The sequence below is a fragment of the Thrips palmi genome, unplaced genomic scaffold (assembly GCF_012932325.1).
Source record: "Thrips palmi isolate BJ-2018 unplaced genomic scaffold, TpBJ-2018v1 HiC_scaffold_19, whole genome shotgun sequence".
NCBI lineage: Eukaryota > Metazoa > Arthropoda > Insecta > Thysanoptera > Thripidae > Thrips > Thrips palmi.
In genome coordinates this window covers 7,675,575-7,694,270 of record NW_023144628.1, presented here as the reverse complement: position 1 = coordinate 7,694,270, position 18,696 = coordinate 7,675,575, and the positions used below count along the sequence as shown (strand labels likewise).

At 39.4% G+C, this 18,696-nt stretch overlaps 2 protein-coding genes across 7 annotated transcripts; both read left to right on the top strand.

The window, feature by feature from the left end:
- The first annotated feature begins 420 nt into the window (after window positions 1-420).
- On the top strand, window positions 421-11,654 carry LOC117646052. Its single transcript, XM_034386705.1, has 10 exons — window positions 421-1,889; window positions 1,975-2,178; window positions 2,273-2,431; window positions 2,510-2,734; window positions 2,840-3,323; window positions 3,402-4,302; window positions 4,383-4,667; window positions 4,744-4,954; window positions 5,031-5,161; window positions 5,301-11,654. Exons 1-10 carry the CDS (start codon window positions 1,125-1,127, stop codon window positions 6,769-6,771), a joined length of 4,836 nt encoding a protein of 1,611 aa, XP_034242596.1. The 5' UTR covers window positions 421-1,124; the 3' UTR covers window positions 6,772-11,654.
- A 584-nt stretch (window positions 11,655-12,238) lies between these two features.
- On the top strand, window positions 12,239-18,037 carry LOC117646054 (nucleolar transcription factor 1-A-like). 6 transcript variants are annotated; one of them, XR_004587760.1, is made up of 15 exons: window positions 12,486-12,698; window positions 13,218-13,354; window positions 13,475-13,743; window positions 13,832-14,092; window positions 14,198-14,319; window positions 14,424-14,562; window positions 14,639-14,794; window positions 14,881-14,975; window positions 15,048-15,228; window positions 15,318-15,482; window positions 15,563-15,621; window positions 15,716-15,884; window positions 15,966-16,148; window positions 17,006-17,075; window positions 17,325-17,464. XR_004587760.1 is itself a non-coding variant. In XM_034386708.1 (14 exons), the coding sequence occupies exons 2-14, from the start codon at window positions 13,240-13,242 to the stop codon at window positions 17,517-17,519; spliced, it is 2,109 nt and encodes a 702-aa protein (XP_034242599.1). In that variant the 5' UTR covers window positions 12,239-12,363; window positions 13,218-13,239; the 3' UTR covers window positions 17,520-18,037. The 6 variants fall into 6 exon arrangements, 4 of the variants coding, with proteins under 4 accessions (XP_034242599.1, XP_034242598.1, XP_034242601.1 ...); XR_004587759.1 differs by lacking the exon at window positions 17,006-17,075 and adding an exon at window positions 17,703-18,037 and having other exon boundaries at window positions 12,487-12,698; window positions 17,325-17,612; XM_034386708.1 differs by lacking the exons at window positions 12,486-12,698; window positions 17,006-17,075 and adding an exon at window positions 12,239-12,363 and having other exon boundaries at window positions 17,325-18,037.
- Window positions 18,038-18,696: the final 659 nt, after the last annotated feature.

The window sequence follows — 18,696 nt, the reverse complement described above, 5'->3', positions numbered from 1 at the left end:
AGAAAAGTCAGCAACAGCATTAAGCTTTTCAAACAAGTCAATTATTAAGTCGATTCTCAGTAGTTCATCCATTCTCGGTGACAAAAAAAGGCGATGGCTAAATTCCACGATGCATAGAACATCGTGCTGGTGCTATCCAGAGTCCTGTGCATCAGAACATTTGAATTTGGCGCTGAGTCGGAGAAGCGGAAGTGGCAATGACGTCACACAGGATGAGTTTTTTTTTTCCCACCCATACATTTTCTCAGTTCACAAATGCACGGCTCTGAAATTTTACAGATCCATCTTAAATGTCGAAAAAATTCTGATATAGTTCCTAGTCACGATGAAAAATCGTGGAACCGTCCTAGAGGGGCAGAATTCACATTTAGAGGCTGCGCGCAGCGCCGTGCTCGCAGGCAACCCAACATACACCATCGGGCGTACACGTGAAGGTACAAGGTACTGAATCAATAATAGAGGTATGGGTGCGCCCTGCTGTGAAATAGGATACCCTTTAGTTGTCTGAAGCGATATTTGTGGCTTTGCACCAACGATTTGCGGTCCCAGGACATTCCGTAGTGGGCGTTTCATCGCCAGGTTTGCAGACGGAGACGGACTTTCCTTGTGTTTTGTTCTTTTTTACACTGCCTTTTCGAAAGCTGTGGAGACGCCCGAACATTAAACGTCAGAATTAAAATAAATTTTAGTATTCAGTCATAAGTGGGGAAATAACCTTTTAAGCCAGTTCCGAAGGGTGCTGTGCTTTTGACTTTGTTTATAAACTGTGCTCGTGTATTTGATTCGTGATGGTGGAACAATGGGATCTTCGTTGAGTGTGGAAGAGAGCATCATGAAGTTTCCTCCGTGCTAAAAGCTGCGCGACTGATAATTGTGCGGGGAAGCTTTCAGTGTTTTTTCCTTATTTTAAAACATCAACACCGACATTGTGAACATCAACAAACCCTGCTGAACCAGGAATAAGATGGTTCCAGGCCGTGTGTAGGAGTGCGGGGCGGTTTGGCCGTCCAGCTACTGTGGCCTAGGCTAGGCTTCAAGCCCTCCTAGACCAAGAGGCCTATTGTAGTTGTGGTGACTAACCTAGATCCAGAGGTGCGGCCTAAAATGAAGTAGCAGTTTGAACCATGAAATTGCCTCCAACCACCGACATGAGCATCGCTCCGGTTTCTATAATGGAGATTGCCCATCACAAAGGCGATTCCACTAATAATTTCCGCAAAGTCGACCAGGAATACGATTATGGCATGGGATCCAAGTGGGCTGGACTAGTGTCTGAAGCCCGCGAGCTAGCCGCTCGCTTCAACAAGGACATGACCAGCGGCCAAGATCTCCTCGGCGCCTCACTTGATTTGAACCTGGGTGAAAATGAACACCTGGGAGGAGAAGACATTGGAGTTGATGATGAAGATGACGAAGATGACGATGAAGAGGGAAATGAGGCTGCTGACGAGAGTGCTTCGAGTGTTCTGAAGAGCGTTACACCTGATGTCTTGGGCACAGGTGGGAACGTTAGTGCTCCCTCAGCAGAATTCAGCAATGATTTTCCTTTTGCCAATGATATGGATGACTCCGATAGCAGTGAAGAAGATGACGAAGGTGATGGTGATGATGATGAGAATAAGATGTCGGAAGATGGGAATCCCTTTGATGTTGATACGAATCAGTGGTCAACTGATGAAAGCAGTGAGAGTGAAGATGAAAATGATGTTTCTAATGATGATCCATCTCTAAGCAACAACTTGGGCACACTTCTTCAATGTAAAGTGTGTGGAAAAAAGTATTCAAAGCTTTTTAACTTGCAACGTCATGAGGCAGCTCATGAGGGAAGAATGATTTTCCGTTGCCGAGCATGCAATACTATTTTCCCCTCCAGGGAGCTGCGAGACAAGGTAAGCTACATTTTCTTTGTTTTGAAGAAAAGTTTGTTTTTGGAAGTAAGTCTTAATGTTAGTAACATTTATCCTTGTTCAACAGCACAAGCAGGACGAACACTACATTTGGAAGTGCCATATTTGCACCCAGTCCTTCCCCAAACCTGAGCGCTTAGAAATTCACGTTGCTGTGGACCATCATGGGAAATATTGGGATGGTAAACAGTTACTTGATGAACGCCCAGAATCGGACATGTTTTGTTGCAGTCAATGTGGCAAAAGTTTTGCATCCAAACCAGATCTTCAGGTTAGATTTTGTATTCAATTTATTTTGTTAATGTACTCTTTGATGAAAGTTTATTTTTGAAACATCTTCCAATAATGCTCTCTCATAATAACAGAATCATATTGAAGTTCACTGTGGAGCTGAACCAAAGTTTGTGTGTTCAACATGTGGGAAGAAGTTTTCATGCCAAAGCACCTTGTCGTCTCACATGTTAACTCACACCGGAGAGAGAGCATTTCTATGCCGCTACTGTGGTGCCAGTTACCAATCTAAGGTAAGTATAGTAATGCTGCTTTGAAGTACCCTACCATCCATTGTACCCTTGTGTTTAATTCCTTTATTTTGAACCTAGGCTCAAAAGAAGGTGCATGAGCGCAGCCATACTGGAGAGAAACCATATGTGTGTAATGTGTGTGGCAAAGCTTTTGCCCATGCTGTTAGTCTGACGACGCATTTGACGACTCACACTGGTGTTCGTCCTTACCCATGTGATGTTTGCAATGTTGGTTTCTCATGTGTTGGGAACCTATTGAAGCATAACAAAACACAGGCTCATCTTGCTAAAGTGTTTGCCAAGGTCTGTTTTACTCAAAGCAAAATTTTGGAGTGTTTAATTACGTGCATTCTCTCACCAACATTTTTACTGAATTTCGTAATCTCATCTCATCTCTTTCATGTTTAGGAAAAACCTAATGAGCTGGCTGAAGTTCATAATGAAGAGCAATCATCAACAAACTTTACTCAACGCCGTTCCAAGTGGAAGCGAGATGTAACTGCAGAGTTGCAGCAGGCTCCATTGGCATCTCTTGACCAGAGCAACTCTGTTTATCAGCAGCAGTTTGTTTCAAGTCATGACCATACTGGCACTGAGGATCATCTAAACTTTTTAGGTTACTTGAATGGACCTGCCTTTCCGGGGGTAAATCCTGCTAGCAGCACGAACCAAATGTGGAATCAGCAACCTGTAGATGCAGAAGGTCAGCAGCAGCAGCAACAACAGCAGCAGCAACAACAACAACAGCAACAAGGCCAACAGCAACAGTCTTCTTCATCAACATCATACTCAGGTTCATCTGGGTGTGGATCTGGAGGCGGAGGGGGCTCAGGGCACCAGCAGCCTCCTGAACCACCACCACCCCCTCAAGACCAGCAGAACCATGACTCTGGTATGATTTTCTACTTTGCTTTTGTACTGTAGCTTTGTTGTCATGGGGTCTTATTTATTTTTAACCTTTTCTGTTCAGGCCTCATTGCTGTCAAAACAGAACCAGAAGATGAAGATTCTGAGGAGAGTTCAGCCAACAATACTGATGCCAATACAAGCTCAGGCTCTAATGGTAATATGTCCAAGTCTACCATGGATGAACGAAACTCCCCCTCACCTCTTGATGCGAGTTCCTTTAATGCTGCCAACAATGACAAGCCATTCAGAGACAGGTTTGACAGTGATGATGATGACAACTTTTGGTGGGCAATGGATGAATCTGATAATGAAAAAGGAGCAGATCCCCTACCTGTAAAAGTAGAACTTGAAGAAGGTAGTGGAAATGAGAATCCACCAGAAGTACCGGTAAAGAGAAAACGAGGAAGACCTAAGGGATCTAAAACTGTTAACAGAAGGGCAGACAAAGAAAAGAATGCTAAAGGTAAATTCACTTGCCCAACCTGCGGCAAAGATCTCAAGTTTAAGTCACACCTTGTTAGACATGCCAAGATGCATAAAGATGAGAAGAAGAAGAAAAGGAAAAAGAAGAAGAACAAGCAGAAGAGTCCTTACACTGTTTCAAGCTCAGAGGATGATGATACTGACTGTGATAAGGATTCTTTCTTTGATTGTGTTAGTGAGGATGAAATGCGCTTAGAAGAGGTGAAAGAAGAGCCCTTAGATGATGAAGATGACCGAGAAGGTGGCGATGGTGATGATGACCTAAATGAGTCCAATGACAATGATCAAGGTGATGGTAGTGATAAGCCCATGATTGAGGGAGAAGTTAAGATAAAGAAAAAGCGAGGCCGTAAGAAGAAAAGTGAAATGGAGGGCACCGATTGGGGTGAGATTGGGCCCGATGGGGAAGTCAGGAAGAAACGAGAGAGAAAGAAGCCCAAAGAACCTTGCATTTGTGGTGTTTGCGGGAAAGACCTGCGGTTAGTGTTTCTTACTTTTTATTTCACATTTTTCATCTTGTTTTATCTTATCTTTTAAACTTTGTGTTTCTGTGCCTCAGATTCAAGTCTCGGCTGGCTGCTCATATTGCTAATCATACTGCTGAAGATATGAAGGAGAAATTAACCGAAAAAGACTCCTGCTGTCTCCTGTGCAACCGGGAGTTTGGCTCTCCAGAAAATTTGAAACGCCATATGGATCATACACACAGTGATCATGGTGGGAAGAAATCACTCATGACCTGTCGTTTTTGTCCCAAGCAGTACATAAATGAAATGAGCTTGTTGAACCATGAGGCAAGCCATGGAGCAAGTGATGTTGGAACAGTGCAGTGTGAAGCATGCCCGTAAGTTTTTAAATTATATCTATTTGTGGATCGAAAATTGTTAGTACCGTATTTAACCAAGTTTTAATTTTTCCAGACGGATGTTCCACAATACCAAAGCATTGGCTCGGCACAAATTAAAGGAGCATGGTGAAGGAAACTTCTCCTGTGAGATATGCAACAAACTCTTTGGAACCAAGGAGTATCTCATGAATCATATGAAGTCCAAGCATATGCCTAAGGAAAAGACAGATCCTTTCACCTGTCACCGCTGTGGCAAGCAATTTGAACGGAAACCTACATTTGTGGTATGAGTTAACTGGTCGCTTTTTTGTACTTTTGTTGTCAACATCAGGTTTATCCACTGTATGCTTTGATTACCAGATTCATGTGGAAAGCCAATGTGGCACTCAGCCTCAATTCCCATGCACTATTTGTGGGAAAGGCTTTGCAAGCCGTGGAAGCCTTGGTACTCATCTCCTCATACACACTGGACAGAAATCATTCCTGTGCAGGTAGGAAACAAGAGTTCAATCTAATGTTGGTCCAAAGTCATTATCATGCTGATGTTTGGAGCATTATTTGTACTATCTATTCTTATTCCTAACTTGTCATGAAATGTTTTCTAATTACTATCTCTTAATATTATTTAAGGTTCTGCGGGAAGGCTTTCCGAGCTAAGGGAGAAGTCAAGCGCCATGAAGTCAAGCACACTGGAGAGCGCCCATTCAAGTGTAAAATATGTGGAGAAGGTTTCCCCTACCGTGAGTCACTTGTCACTCACAGCGCAGTGCACACTGGAATCCAGCCTTATTCTTGCAAGGGATGTGGCCGACGGTTCTCGTGCTCGAGTAATCTAGTTAAACACAAGAGGGTGTACAATGGTTTATGCAGTGCAAAGAATCAAGGCAATCAACCAGGCCCTGGCAATCGGCGAAACAATACCAACACTAACATGAATCAAGTACATGCTGCAGCTTTAGGCAGCCAAGGAAATCAATCAGCTACCATGTCAGCCAATCTCTCTGGCCTGTCAGCTTCGAATCTCCCATCTCCTGGTCTTTCTGCTGCAGACTTGTCAGCAGCCAATCTCTCAGCTGCCAACTTATCTGCAAGCAACTTATCGGTTGGTCTTTCTGCCGCCAACCTCTCTGCTGCCAGTTTATCAGCTAATTTGTCAGCAAACTTGAACATGTCTGCTGCAAATTTGTCTGCTGCAAATCTCTCTGCAGCTAACCTGGCTGCTTCAAACCTATCAGCCTCTAGCCTGTCAAGCAATTTGGCTGCAAATTTGTCAAATAGCCTTGCAAACAATTTATCCTCTAATCTTCCAGCCAACATTGCTTCCAATCTTGCGAATAATCTGGCTTCCAATCTTGCATCGAACTTGGCCAGCAACTTAGCTGCTAGCCAACAGGCTGCTCAAGCGATGCAAGCTGCGCAAGCTGCTCAAGCAGCCCAGCAAGCTGCTCAGGCGGCTCAGTTATCACAGGCAGCTCAGTTATCACAGGCTGCTCAGCTATCTCAAGCTGCTCAGCTATCACAGGCTGCTGTCCAGGCTGCACAGCACCAACTCAGCCAAGTTCTGCTTGCGAATCATAATAATGAAAGCAATGACTCTATCCATGGAGGCCAACATCAACTTATATCGCAGGCGCATCAGTCATCGCTGCACATGAGACCACTACAGTTATCTCATCACGCAGCTCGCACTCCACAGCCCCAACCAACACCACTCTCCCATTCTCAACTATCCTCGCCACCACCAATGAGCCCCATACCATCACCTCTTCCCCACCAGACTCATCATCTGCAGACCAACCATCACCAAATGCAACACCATTTGGTGCAGTCTCAGCATCACCATCTTCAACATTTGACCCATTTCAACCACCACCATCACCACCAATACAGCCAGCCTGCTCACCTTGGCAGCCAGCATCACCATCACCAAATGCAGGCGAATCACCATCAGCATCACCATTTGAGTCAATTGGCACACAACCAACACCATTTGCCACAACCATTGCAACTTACCCACCCATCCCACCCATCACACCATGCGCACATTTCCCATCAACAAAACCCCCATTCGCATTCTCCCTCGCTGCTACCATTGTCCTAAGGGGGGAAATTTTCTCTTTAATGTGATGTAATTTTTCTTTTGATTCACTGCTAGATGTAAGTAGATATCTTGAATCGTCATATTTGTTAGTTTGTGTTTATAGATCAGACTGACTTTGCTGCCTTCCAAGTGACCTTATGCAGAAAAATTGCATTTTATTAGTTCTCTGTTCAAGCAAAGGATGATGTTTGAGATATGACCCACATGGTTAGTAGTTATCAATCGTCACATGCCAAATGTGTAATTACTTCTCAGAATTCTTCATATTTGCGAGATGTGAAGTTAGTAAGCTACTCTTTATTGTACTATATGACTTACAGTTTAATTTTCCTTTTCTTTGGTCAGAGCTGAAGTGTTAAATGTAATACTGTTCAAAGACCATGCTTTTTCAAAGTACTATGTATCAATTTTATCATTTTTAATTCAGTATTGTGATTGACATTTTATTGTTACAAACAGTATTTTAATATCCAATTACAATAACACTTTCATGTGTGGCTTAGTTATCTTCACAGACCACAAATATATTGTCTTCTTATCTATATTAGTATTTGTAGGATGATTGCACTGTATGTGAGTGATATATGACCATGCTTTTGAGGTTGAGGTTGTTTGGTGATGTGGTAATGTGTGAAATACTAGTTTTTATGAAGAAAGTGATGTACCTTAACCTAAGTTAGTATTCAACCATATTAGGTACTTTATCAATATTCCACCGTTTTCTCACATTTATCTGTATTCAAAGATTGTATTAGGATTTTCCTTCGATTTTCTATTAATTATTTCTGCAACTTATTACGAGATGCTTGCTGCATCAATATTGTTTCAATTTTTAATATTTTTTCTTAAAATTTTAATCTTTTAATTTCTCTTCGGATAATTTTTGTTTTTGAATTGTTATTCTGATCACGGCATGCTGCTAGACTGATACAGACTGATGATCCCAAAGTACATCATATCACTTGAATGCATCATTTGGTCATGTATATAAAAATTCTCATTTAGGTTCCTGCAAAAGAGAGATTAATGTGGAGTCGGTTTGAGACATTGCACGGTTTGCTTAGCATCTGATGATGTATATAATTTACCAGAATGTACTTATTCCTGTTCATTATCAGTAACTGATGAATGCAACCATTGTCTTTATTTTATTTTTCAATAGCTTTATGTGTATATTATGTTACATGCTACTTTCTGCATATGCGTGTATGAGTTTATGTTTGTTGAATTTTGCGAATTCACTTGAGTCTATTTTGAGAGGGTGTGGTGCTTTTTCCTTGCCTCTCTCCAAGGCTTAATTATTTGTGCCAATGAAATTAGCACTTTATACTTTGGACCAAAACCTACTCTCTCAAAATGGCTCAATGAACGTTATTTTAGAAATCACATGTTTGTTTTGGGTTTGGATGTGTGAGAAATTTTTCACAAGACTGTATTTGATGAATTGCAAACTCACATATGTATGTGTAAATATTTCTGGAAGTGTTTATTCATACATATGTGGCACATCCATCATGCTAGCCTGGAGTTATATTTAACATCTGAAGATAATGTACAAAGTATTTTCCACTCTCCCCATTATCCATAGTATGGCCTTGATAATGTGGAGAAAATGTGCCATTTAACATTCTACCTGATGAAATTCACAAAATTTGTGTAGTTTTATGTGAAAATGTAAATTTCAAAATGCATAACTGGGAATACTGGCCTGGTGGAGAACATTTAGACACCTCTAGTGCGCTTTGTTTTGTTTCCTCTCAATCGACTTGCAGGCTTTGTTGTGGAGCGACCATGTCTCTCCAAAGAAAATTTTAATAAAAGCAACACAATCCAGTGTCAAGTTCCATGATTGAGCTGATACTGGACTTGAGGCCTGTTATTGTTTAACAAAAGTGGACTATCCGAGCCAGGCCATGAGATGTGCATTTTGATTAGTAGAAATTAAGGTATTTTAGTCTCATTGTTCCAATACTACATTATTCACATCAAACCCTATTGTGGTAGTGTTAGTATTGATAACAATCATGGACCATTGTTAAAGTGATAAAAGTCTGCGGGAGGTTTGGTACCTGTAATGTACCAATAAGATAACTGAATTTCTAACGATATTTCTTAAATTTATTTTCGTTGGCTACATTTTGGCATTCCATATCAAACAAACATAGTCATGATTGCTGTGAGCTGTTTATGATTGGTACTCAGTAGCATGGCCTTTAGACTGCACATTAAGCTATTTTTTTCTTGGGAAAGTACAAGTATGTCATCAGTATTACGAAATTTGTGAGTTGAGTTTGCTACATGAATTTAATTATTTCACAATCCTCTGGCATCTTACAGAAGATATCAGAGCTGATACACAGATTCGAGGAGAAGCCATTGCACCTTTTCAAATATAACATAGCTATGTATCTTGAAACAGACAGAACCGTTTCTGTGTGTATGGTATTTCTTGTGTCTCCGCTGTCTCTTTGGTTCTCAAGTGGAATAATTTGCCATGTGCTTTTCTTCAAGTTTTCATCTTCTTCCTAAATTCGTTATAAATTCTATGCATAAAGTGTTTAATAGTGGAAAATTTCTTCCTTTTTATTTTAATATTGTGTCAGAGTGTAAGTTTTATTGTGTGTTTATTTGTTGTCTGTTTTCTTGGTTGGGCTTGACAAATCAAATCAAATGGTGAATTTTTGTGTTATTTTTCTTTTGTTACTGGTTAAATAGTTTTGTTTCTTCCTCAAATCTAGACTTTTCTGGTATACAAGCAAGTTCCTTCTTTCTAAATATCAATGAAGTCATAAAGCTGCCGATCATTGCAACCCAGGAACTTATGTCTCCTCAGATGCTCTGAAATTTTTTGAATGAGGTCCTTATGATGGAAGGAGCACTTTTGCAGGATAGTGTAAAAACAGGGGAAGAAAGATTTTTTTGAGGAAGACAAATCTCTATGTGGAGTTTTCAAATAAATTTGTATATAAAATATATGATTGAATTTTATATATATTTAAGTAGTTATGAAAAGGCAACTATACTTATTTCATGCTTGACTCGTTCCACTACTGTATATCTTTTTACTATCTTTTTGTCTCTCTCTTTATAAGGTGTGGCTACTGCCTGGGATGACATCTATATATTTGAGACGTCATCTTGTCATAGGTTGACTATTCTGGTTTTCCTCTTGCTTTTCTGTCTATCTTCTTAGTTTTGATTTTTCTGGGCACAAGAGTTCGCAATGCACTGTTTCTTGCACTGATCACTCTTCAGTATTGGATTGGGTTAAGCTGAAGATTCACAACAAGTATGCAGAGAATTGGAAATTTCTCCTTCCATTAATAAGAAACCCCTCGACCTCTCTCCAAACGAGTTTCATTAAGGAATTAAGTTATAAACTAATAAAATTAAAGACTTTTGATAGAGATTTTTTTGTTCTTGGTTTATTTGTCTGTTTCTTTTGGTCCACTCAGTATCAGCTACTTAGAACTATGACCGATGTTGCCTTGAGACTTAACTTGTGCTTCGTAAAAGTAATTGAGGTGAGGGTAAGATTCTTTTGTTTTCTATTTGTTATTTAGAATCAAAAAGTCTTTCTTTATGTCAAGTAAGACTCTGTGTGTTTTTGTCTTTGATTCAGAATTTTTATTGTCTTTTGTCTTGGCTTCTCAAGTGATTTTCACCTCCCTCCCATCGCTCTTTCTTTTGTAACTGTTCAGTTGTTTTTTTTCCAATACATTCATCCCTCTTTAGCAAAAATGTGTGTAAGCTTGTGCTCATGGAGTTCAGGCAAGAGCCAAAAAGCTTTTGCTGTGCACAACATGAAATAGGTTTTTAACTCCTTTTATCAAGTAGCTGTTGTAGTCTACTATTCTTTCCATCTCATGTGGTATAAATATTTACTGGATACCGTTTTTTTTTCTTATTTTGTGTGCCCTGAATTAGATAATGGTGTGTTTTTCGGGTTTCGTCCCACCACATGGCAGTAGTGCCACCTAGAATGATATGCAAAACTGCTTCATGTAGGTTGACAGATTCCCTGAATTCCTGCACTATAGCTTATAGCCGTGACCGATGGCTTTTGCCAGGCAATGCTGATGTGATTGCACTTGCTATGGTAATTGTGCAGGGGACATATGTAGACGCATACATAGGCTAGTAAATACTGTAGGACTGAACGTAGAAAAGCAGATACAACTTCCTTGCCTCAGCTGCCCTGATTTTGGAAGGAAGCAGTGTGTTGGTGACAAAGTTTCTAGAAGTCTAGCATAGAGATTAGGATACAGAAATGTTGCAAAGAATGATTGCCATTAACTGCCCCAAATTTAATCTAAAACAATGAGTTGGTGACAATTCAGGTCCAAAACAAGCCAACATTGCTTTGAATTGGACCTCAAATTTCATTGTATAACTCATTTGATATTCCTTTACGTTCTTCTAATTTGTGAAATCATTATTTTTCTTTGTTTCTTTATTTCTTTTTTCCTTTCATATAGTGAGGTTTTATAACATAGCCTATATCACAACGTAAGTTAAACTAAGATGTAGGTACTAAAATTTGTTTTATGGTAAATACATAAAATGACTAACGTCAGGAATCTGTGAAACAAAATGTGAAAATTTATCAAAATTTAGATGTTGACTCTTTTGTCAAGTTCCTAATCAATATATCATTATTTATTAGTTTTGGAATAATGTAGTAACAATTTGCTAACTGTGCTTTTTCACAGCGTATTAAGGTATTTGAAGGCTCTGCCTATATGTTTCATTCCTGGATAATACTTTATAATAATATATGTATGAGTTTACATATATACATTATATACATTGTCTGCTTTATCTAATGTTAATGCCAATCCTCTGTAACTTGTTGTAAACACAAATAAAAATGTTAAAACAGATGCTGTATCTTCTTTCTGTCGACGTAAACCGGTTTGATGAATGCTGAGGGAGGAGGGAGTTGTACTCTGGTCTTCTTTTCGTCCCCGTTGACTTCCCTCCAGCTATGCGTGATCCGAAATGACACCTGAACTGAACAGCTGCAGACTGGGCAGCAACCCATCGGGTCCCCACCCCGCCCTTTCCCTTCACGGATGTCGCTAGCTTAGCCTAGCTTAGCCTAGCTTGCTCAACCATGCGAAGGCAACCAAAGCGCTTCTCAAATTTAATTTGCTCATGAACTATAAAAACTTAGTTAAGTTACTGTGACATCTATCTTATCCAAAAAGATAAGGTATGCCCAGTGCTGGAAAGGCTTTCCAGTGGCCACTTGAACTGCCCTCTTTGAATATCCCGCCCAGCATTCTCTGTTTACTTGAGTACCAACAGACAACTTGACTTACGTTTGTTTTCACTAATAATGGATTAAGTGACTCCATTCAAATCTTTTATAGACGTGTTAAATCAAGAGGTTTCCCTTTATTTCACCAAGGTTCTCACCGGTAAGTCTGTACAGTAATTTGTTTGAGATGTATTTCTTGTTTTGTTTTTTTCAAAGGTTTTCAGCTTTGAAAAAATAAAACAACGGAAATCGCGCAATGCTTGCTTTTGGCTTTGGAGGCCGAATTTGTGATTTTGCTACGACCACGATTTGAGATTTTGGCACAGCGGGTAAGGAGTTGAACTGATCTGTTAAGCTTAAAGAGGCGCGTTTTTAGTAAGCTTCCATGACATTTTCGTCTAGTTGAGCAATGCGCCCGTCTCGTCTCCTCGGCACGGCGCGGCGCGGCACGGCGAAGCAGTGTGTGTGTGTGTGTGTGTGTGTGTGGTGCACTCTGCACGCATGCTCTTCGTCCCCGACGTCCCGCCTCCCGCCGACTTGATTTTCACAATTTTACCTCGACGCGCTCTTGTAAATTTCTTGGCAGTGCGTGCGGTTTGGACAACGATTATACCGTCTTTCAATTCTAGTTTTCTAGTCCAGCTACTGCTCAGCAGTAGCAAAGGTATGGATCCGCTAACCCGAAGTCTCTCAAAATTTGTGTGCAGCATCGGGTTGGGTTTTGGGTTGCGGCGGCCATCCGCTCCCCGCGTTTGCCTGAATTCTTCGGTCCTTTTGTGGACTTCAGAACAGCGATAATTATGCTGGCCATCATATCCCCTAAAAGTCAGCTTATTCTCCGTCCAAGTGGACTATAAATTCAGATGATACACAAGTTTTAACTCTGATTATTTCGTTAAATGCATACCGGCCTGGCGATTCTGGAGCAGTCTTCTGGAGTCCCTAGTTTGTGCCCCAAGGGTCTTCTCTCATTTCAGTTTTGGGTTTTGTTTCGAATAATTTGAAAGATTTTCAGATTGTAAGTTCCTGATCGTGGTTCTATGTTTTGTCTGGCTGTATGATGTGTTTGGAACCAACAACCATACCTCTGTGCCCAGCATAGTTTTATTTTAAGAGAACTGAACCCAAATTATCTGACCACTTTTGTTTTTCTCATGAATGGTGATGAACTTTTCTTCCTCAGCTGTTCCAATTTTCCTGTGACAATGGTACAAAAGAAGAGGTCAGCAGTCACTGCTGAAGAAGATGGGCCAAAGAAGAGGCGTAAGGACGATGTATATGAAAAGCCTGAAGTAAAAAAGAAGTCAAAAAAGAGCAAAGGTTTGTAGTGATTCATTCTTCACACCACCCTCTTTTTTAATTCCAGTGTTCTTTACCATCTTGGATATAACACTGAATTATTTAACAATTAATGCCCTCCTTTTACAAAATATTTTGCAGAGTATCCTGTAGAAGTCGTTGAGAAAAGATTGTCTGATGATGATGATGATGACGATTATGAAGATGATGATCCTGAAGAAAGACAGGAGGACGACAACAAAGCCTCTGTCAAGCCTGAGACTCATTCTACTCTATCAAAGGCTGATAACTATGGAATTGGGTGGCCACAAGAAGATCTGATAGAGTTGTTCAACAAGATTGAGGCTAACATTCCTCCTAATGATAAGTCTGTTCATTCTACTCGGATTGAAAATCTGGATTGGGACGCGGTACTGCCTTTTTCTCTTTATTCCTCTTATTGGGTTATTTTCATTAAGGAATCTTTCCCCCATTTGATTTTATCATGTTTTTATGCAGGTCGCATTCAACGATTATTCTCCTGCTGAATGTAAGGCAGTATGGATGGAAGTTCATAAGAGAATCAGGCATTTCCGTCTCTTGAGTGAGATCATAGCTGACGCTCGCATATGGGTTCACAAACCATGGGTCAGTTTCTACAAAGGAAAGGCTAAACTTCCAAAGCATCCTGAATGCCCTCGTCGTCCTCTTGGTACATTTTTTCTATATTGCAATGCCAAAAAGAGCAAGGTTACAGCCCAATATCCTAATCTTGATATGGTGAGATTTATAACATTGCCTGGAAGTCATTTTCAAATCTCTATCTACCTAATGTCATTTTGGAAACAACCAACATACTGATCCATTTGTTCTTTTCTTTTCCAGCCTCAAATTACATCGATATTAGCTCAGATGTACCACGCTTTACCAAAAAGCAAGAAAGCAAAATATGAAAAGATAGCTGAAGATCTTAAAAAGGAATATGATGAAAAACTTCGGATTTTCTAGTAAGACTTAAAGTTTTAAGATTAAAGCCACTAGAGAGGGAATTTCTGTGTTTAGATTTTTTAACTACTTTTATATTACATTCATTTAAAAATTTGCTTAACAGTGAACAGTACCCTGAAGCTGAAAGAGAGGCAAGAGAGGCTAGGATAGCAGCTAGACAACGATCTTCTAGTAATAAAGTGCCCAAACCTCCAAAACACAATTTGCCTCCAGGGGTGTCAAAGCCAATTACAGCCAAGATGGTAATTTGCCACTGCCAATGGAATGTTTTTTACAATGTGTGTGTGCTTTAACTCCAAACATTTTTTTTTTTTGTAGATGTTTATTAATGATTGTTGCGACAAAGTGCGAAACGAGCCCTCCTATATTCCCAGTGAAGCAAAGTCTAAAGCAGGTCAATTGTGGGAAACTCTCTCCGATAAGAAAAAACTAGTGTGGATAAAGCGAGCTGTCGAAGAAGAAAATAAGTTTATTGTAAGTATTTGTCCTGCAACTTATTATTGTAGAACAAACCATTTCTCTGCTTATTGTTGAATTTTTATTATTTGGCTTGCTTTCAGGAAAAGTTAAAATTACATGTGTCTGAGAATCCTGAGTTTAAGGTGCCGTTAATAAAAACTGTTTTAAGAAAAGATGAATTGGAATTACTGAGAAGGTAAGATTCTATTGGAAGCTTTTGGTGCATCTTTATTAAGTTGATGATTTATCATCGGTTATTTGGTTATAGATCTAAAGGAATACCACAAAAGCCTGCCAGCTCAGGTTACGTGGTGTACACCCGAGTTATGCTTCAGCAATGTCCTGAGCTTAAAGACAAGTTACCAAAAGAACGAATGAAGGAAATATCATTAAGATGGAATGCATTGCCAGAGGGAGAAAAGGAAGAATACAAAAAAATATACAAACATGTACGTTGAAACCTGACACCAATGTTTGTGTTTAGAATGTTGTTAGCTAGTGCTTACAGAATTTTGTCTTTTTGCAACCACTTCATCAGGAAAAAGAGCAGTATGATATTGATATGGCTGCTTACATGGAGAGCTTACCTGAAGATGAACGCAGGGAGTACCTTTTGAAATCCCAAACCCTGACAGGAGCTCTAAAATCTAAGAAGAAAGGTGACAGAGCTAATAATGGAAAGATAGCTAAGACCAAATCCAAGGTACCTGCTGAGTTAACATTTCATTAACATTGTGAGACCAGCTTTCTCCATATAGCTCTAACCACACTTTAATTCTCCAGGGATCTGTGAAGAAAGTGCAAAGACAATACTTCCCTGGCGAGCCTCATCAACCACCATTGTAAGTGTTTGAGGACTCTGTCATATATGAACGCTTGTTACACTTTTAACCTTGCTGGCTTTGTTAATGTCAAATTCGTCTGTGCCATTTTTAGGAAAGCATTCGATTTGTTTGTTGAATCATTTGTTTCCGACACAAAACTATCTGCAACGGAAGCTCCCAGGTTCTGGGATATGCTCCCTGCCAATGACAAGGCCAAATTTCAAAGGAAACTTTCAGAGCTAAAAGACAAGTACATTAAAGAATACAAGAAGTTTTTAAAAGTGAGCATTTATTGAACTTCCAAATCTGTTTTTAGGCAGTCAACTTTCCAACTTTGACTTAATTGTGATTCATCTTTCCAGTCTTTGAATGAAGAAGAAGTGGCCAAATACAATGAACTGCAGAAACAAAATAAAAAAATTGAAGCGTCTGCAAGGGCTAACGAAGCCCAAAGGAGTAGTGCTGATGATGATAGTGATGAAGGTTCATCATCTGAAGAGGAAGACAATGATGAGAGCCCAGCGAATGATAGTGATTCAGATGAGGTGAGTCATTCCTGGTAGACAGATTAGTAGGTTATTCTGTTGTCATTTTGTGGATACTGCTTTGTGTGCTGTAATCTCAATTGCATGCCCAATTTTTCTATTATCTATTTGCAATTTATTTGCTTTCTTTTGACTTTTTAATTCTACTGAATAACATTTCAAATTAATTTTCATAATGGGCAATTGATTGGTACGCTATGCACACAATATTTAAGGTTTGTGGTCCTATCTTCTTTCTTTTGTACTTTGACGAGAGTGCTTGAAGTGGAGTGCAGGGGGGAAACTCACTCTTCCCTAAATTTGAAGGAGGGTCGGCCGTCCCCTTCTTGGGCCGCAAAAGTTATGTTTTAAGCTGGGAAGAGGGTAAAGTGATATCCAAATCGCAAATCCCTTAAGTATTCTTTTCAAGCATGTGATTTTTCTCTGAACTCGGAAAAAGTGATGCTTAAGTCGAAAAGTGGGAATTTTTTGCTTTTAACTCGCTGAGTTTTTGGCTGTACTAAACATGTCTAAACTGTTTGGGTGTTTCCCCTTGAAGTTAAGCATCTCAATGAATGTCTCATTAAAGTTTCGCCCCTTACACCAGAAAGTTCTTCTGGCGGCCCTGTACTTGGATGCTGGTGTGGTGTAATAACTTACATGAAATGGCAGTAGGTTCCAGGATGATCTTTTTCTTTGGTAGACAAGGAATTGCAAACCTTCAAATTAAGGTCTTCTCTCATTTACTGCTCTCTACTTATTTCTCTACTTCTGTCAGCCATTGTGTTAGGTTTTGCTTTGTAACTTCAATTAGCATGGCATGCGTGGCTGATCTGAGCACAGTAGTACCAAGTCTCTAGATACTGCTTTGATTTCAGTGAAATTGTGATTGCCTGAAGCCTCACATAGCAGTAGTAAGAGTCTTGTTGCATCTACCAACTTTGTCAGGTTTGTACTAAAATCATTTAGAGTGATATATTATGTACTGCTGTGTAAGTTGAGCATGAGAGGCTTGGGAATCTTCTCCTCTGAGCACTACTATCTTAGTGCCTCTCTTCTGGCATTGTCTTGAAACATAATGCTTGATTGATGCTTAAATTCTGTATAGAACTACTATCAGCTATTATGAATTAATTTCGTATGATGGGGCTTGCAGAGATGAATGATATGACCCTCCCTGCTTTGCTTTGATTTCAGGATAATGAAACTGAAAATAAAAAGTCTGAATCTTCAAGTGACAGTAGTAGCAGCAGCAGCGAAAGCAGCAGTGACAGTAGCAGTAGTGATGACTCTGACTCTTCCAGTGACGATTCTGATGATGAAGACAAAAACACACCACAAGCTGTTGTCAAGGAAGAAGATTCTGACAGTGACAGTAGTGATGACGACTAAAGTTGCAAATATCATGTCTTCAAATTTTTTTAACAACTTTTTCAATTCCCCCTCCCCCCAAATAATTTTAGTTTTTCTCTGACTAGGGGTTCTTTAGCTTGTTTAATTTCTTGATAGATGCTGAATTTAGCATCTTCTTTGGCCTGACCTGCCACCCAGTTAAAAAGATGAACTGATGTAAAATCCTCCTTGGTACCCTTTTCTCTATGTGATTGATTTAGCAAAGAGAAGCAAATATGTCGCAAAAGTAGTAAAGCACTGGTAATGTACAAAGACATAGAATGTGTCAGCATGCAGAAATGTGCCATGGCTTATGAAATGAAGTTGCATTGTTAAATGTTTTATGCACATTCCTGCAGGTATTGAGATTGTTCAATGTATAAGCTTTATTCTTATGTTGTAGTTTTTGTTCTTACGCTCATTATTTTTAAAAGAATCGTACTTGATGCGATTTCATTGATTTGTTTACATCAGAATATGTTAAGATAAGCAAATAAATTTTTTCGACGTTTTTTCTATACCAGTGTCAGTACTTACTTCTTCAAGGCTTCTCCTATTTTACTATTTTTAAGTATGACTTTAATTTTTGTATTTACCTACACCTTTTTTTATTTTTAGTTCTTTTGCATCTTTTTACTTGACGACTTGCTATGGTTGGTTTAGTTCTGTACATTGAATTGAAAGAGGCTGTGTGAACTAACTGCAGTCTGGACACACTGCAAGTACATTGCGGAACAAACATGACAAAGCATTCAAGTGTTGCAAGACCTTCATTGTAGATGTCACTCTTTGTGGACTAAGGTATCTACTTACTTCGTCTTTGTTTTTCATTTAATTGAGGGCTTCCCTGTCCATGAATACTTAATTATTTTCATGAAGATGTTTCTTTAAACTTCTTGTTTTATTAACGTTATTTGAATGTTAACAGACTTTTGTTGAAGCTCATGTGTAATGATTGATCTTATCAATGCAACTGTAGGAGCTGATTATCACTGCCATTTTCTTTCTTTATTAAATATTGGCTCTTGACATTCCAAAGTTTTTTCTGTTTTGTGAGCATCAAGACTGATGCTGTTTTGAAGTGTTTCATTTTTCTTGTTATAAGTGTCCTTAACTAACGTATAAACTAGTGTTTGAGTTTCGAAATATGAATATAGCTGTTTGTACTTTCAACTCA

What these genes read in the sequence shown, in the direction of transcription:
- LOC117646052 (XM_034386705.1), top strand. Translation starts at nt 1,125, where the DNA reads ATGAAATTGCCTCCAACCACCGACATGAGCATCGCTCCGGTTTCTATA. An exon ending in CCAGGGAGCTGCGAGACAAG is followed by an intron (nt 1,890 to 1,974) that starts GTAAGCTACATT and finishes CTTGTTCAACAG; the next exon opens with CACAAGCAGGACGAACACTA. An exon ending in TTGCTAAAGTGTTTGCCAAG is followed by an intron (nt 2,735 to 2,839) that starts GTCTGTTTTACT and finishes TTTCATGTTTAG; the next exon opens with GAAAAACCTAATGAGCTGGC.
- LOC117646054 (XM_034386708.1), top strand. Translation starts at nt 13,240, where the DNA reads ATGGTACAAAAGAAGAGGTCAGCAGTCACTGCTGAAGAAGATGGGCCA. An exon ending in ACAAAAAAATATACAAACAT is followed by an intron (nt 15,229 to 15,317) that starts GTACGTTGAAAC and finishes CCACTTCATCAG; the next exon opens with GAAAAAGAGCAGTATGATAT. An exon ending in GAGCCTCATCAACCACCATT is followed by an intron (nt 15,622 to 15,715) that starts GTAAGTGTTTGA and finishes TGCCATTTTTAG; the next exon opens with GAAAGCATTCGATTTGTTTG.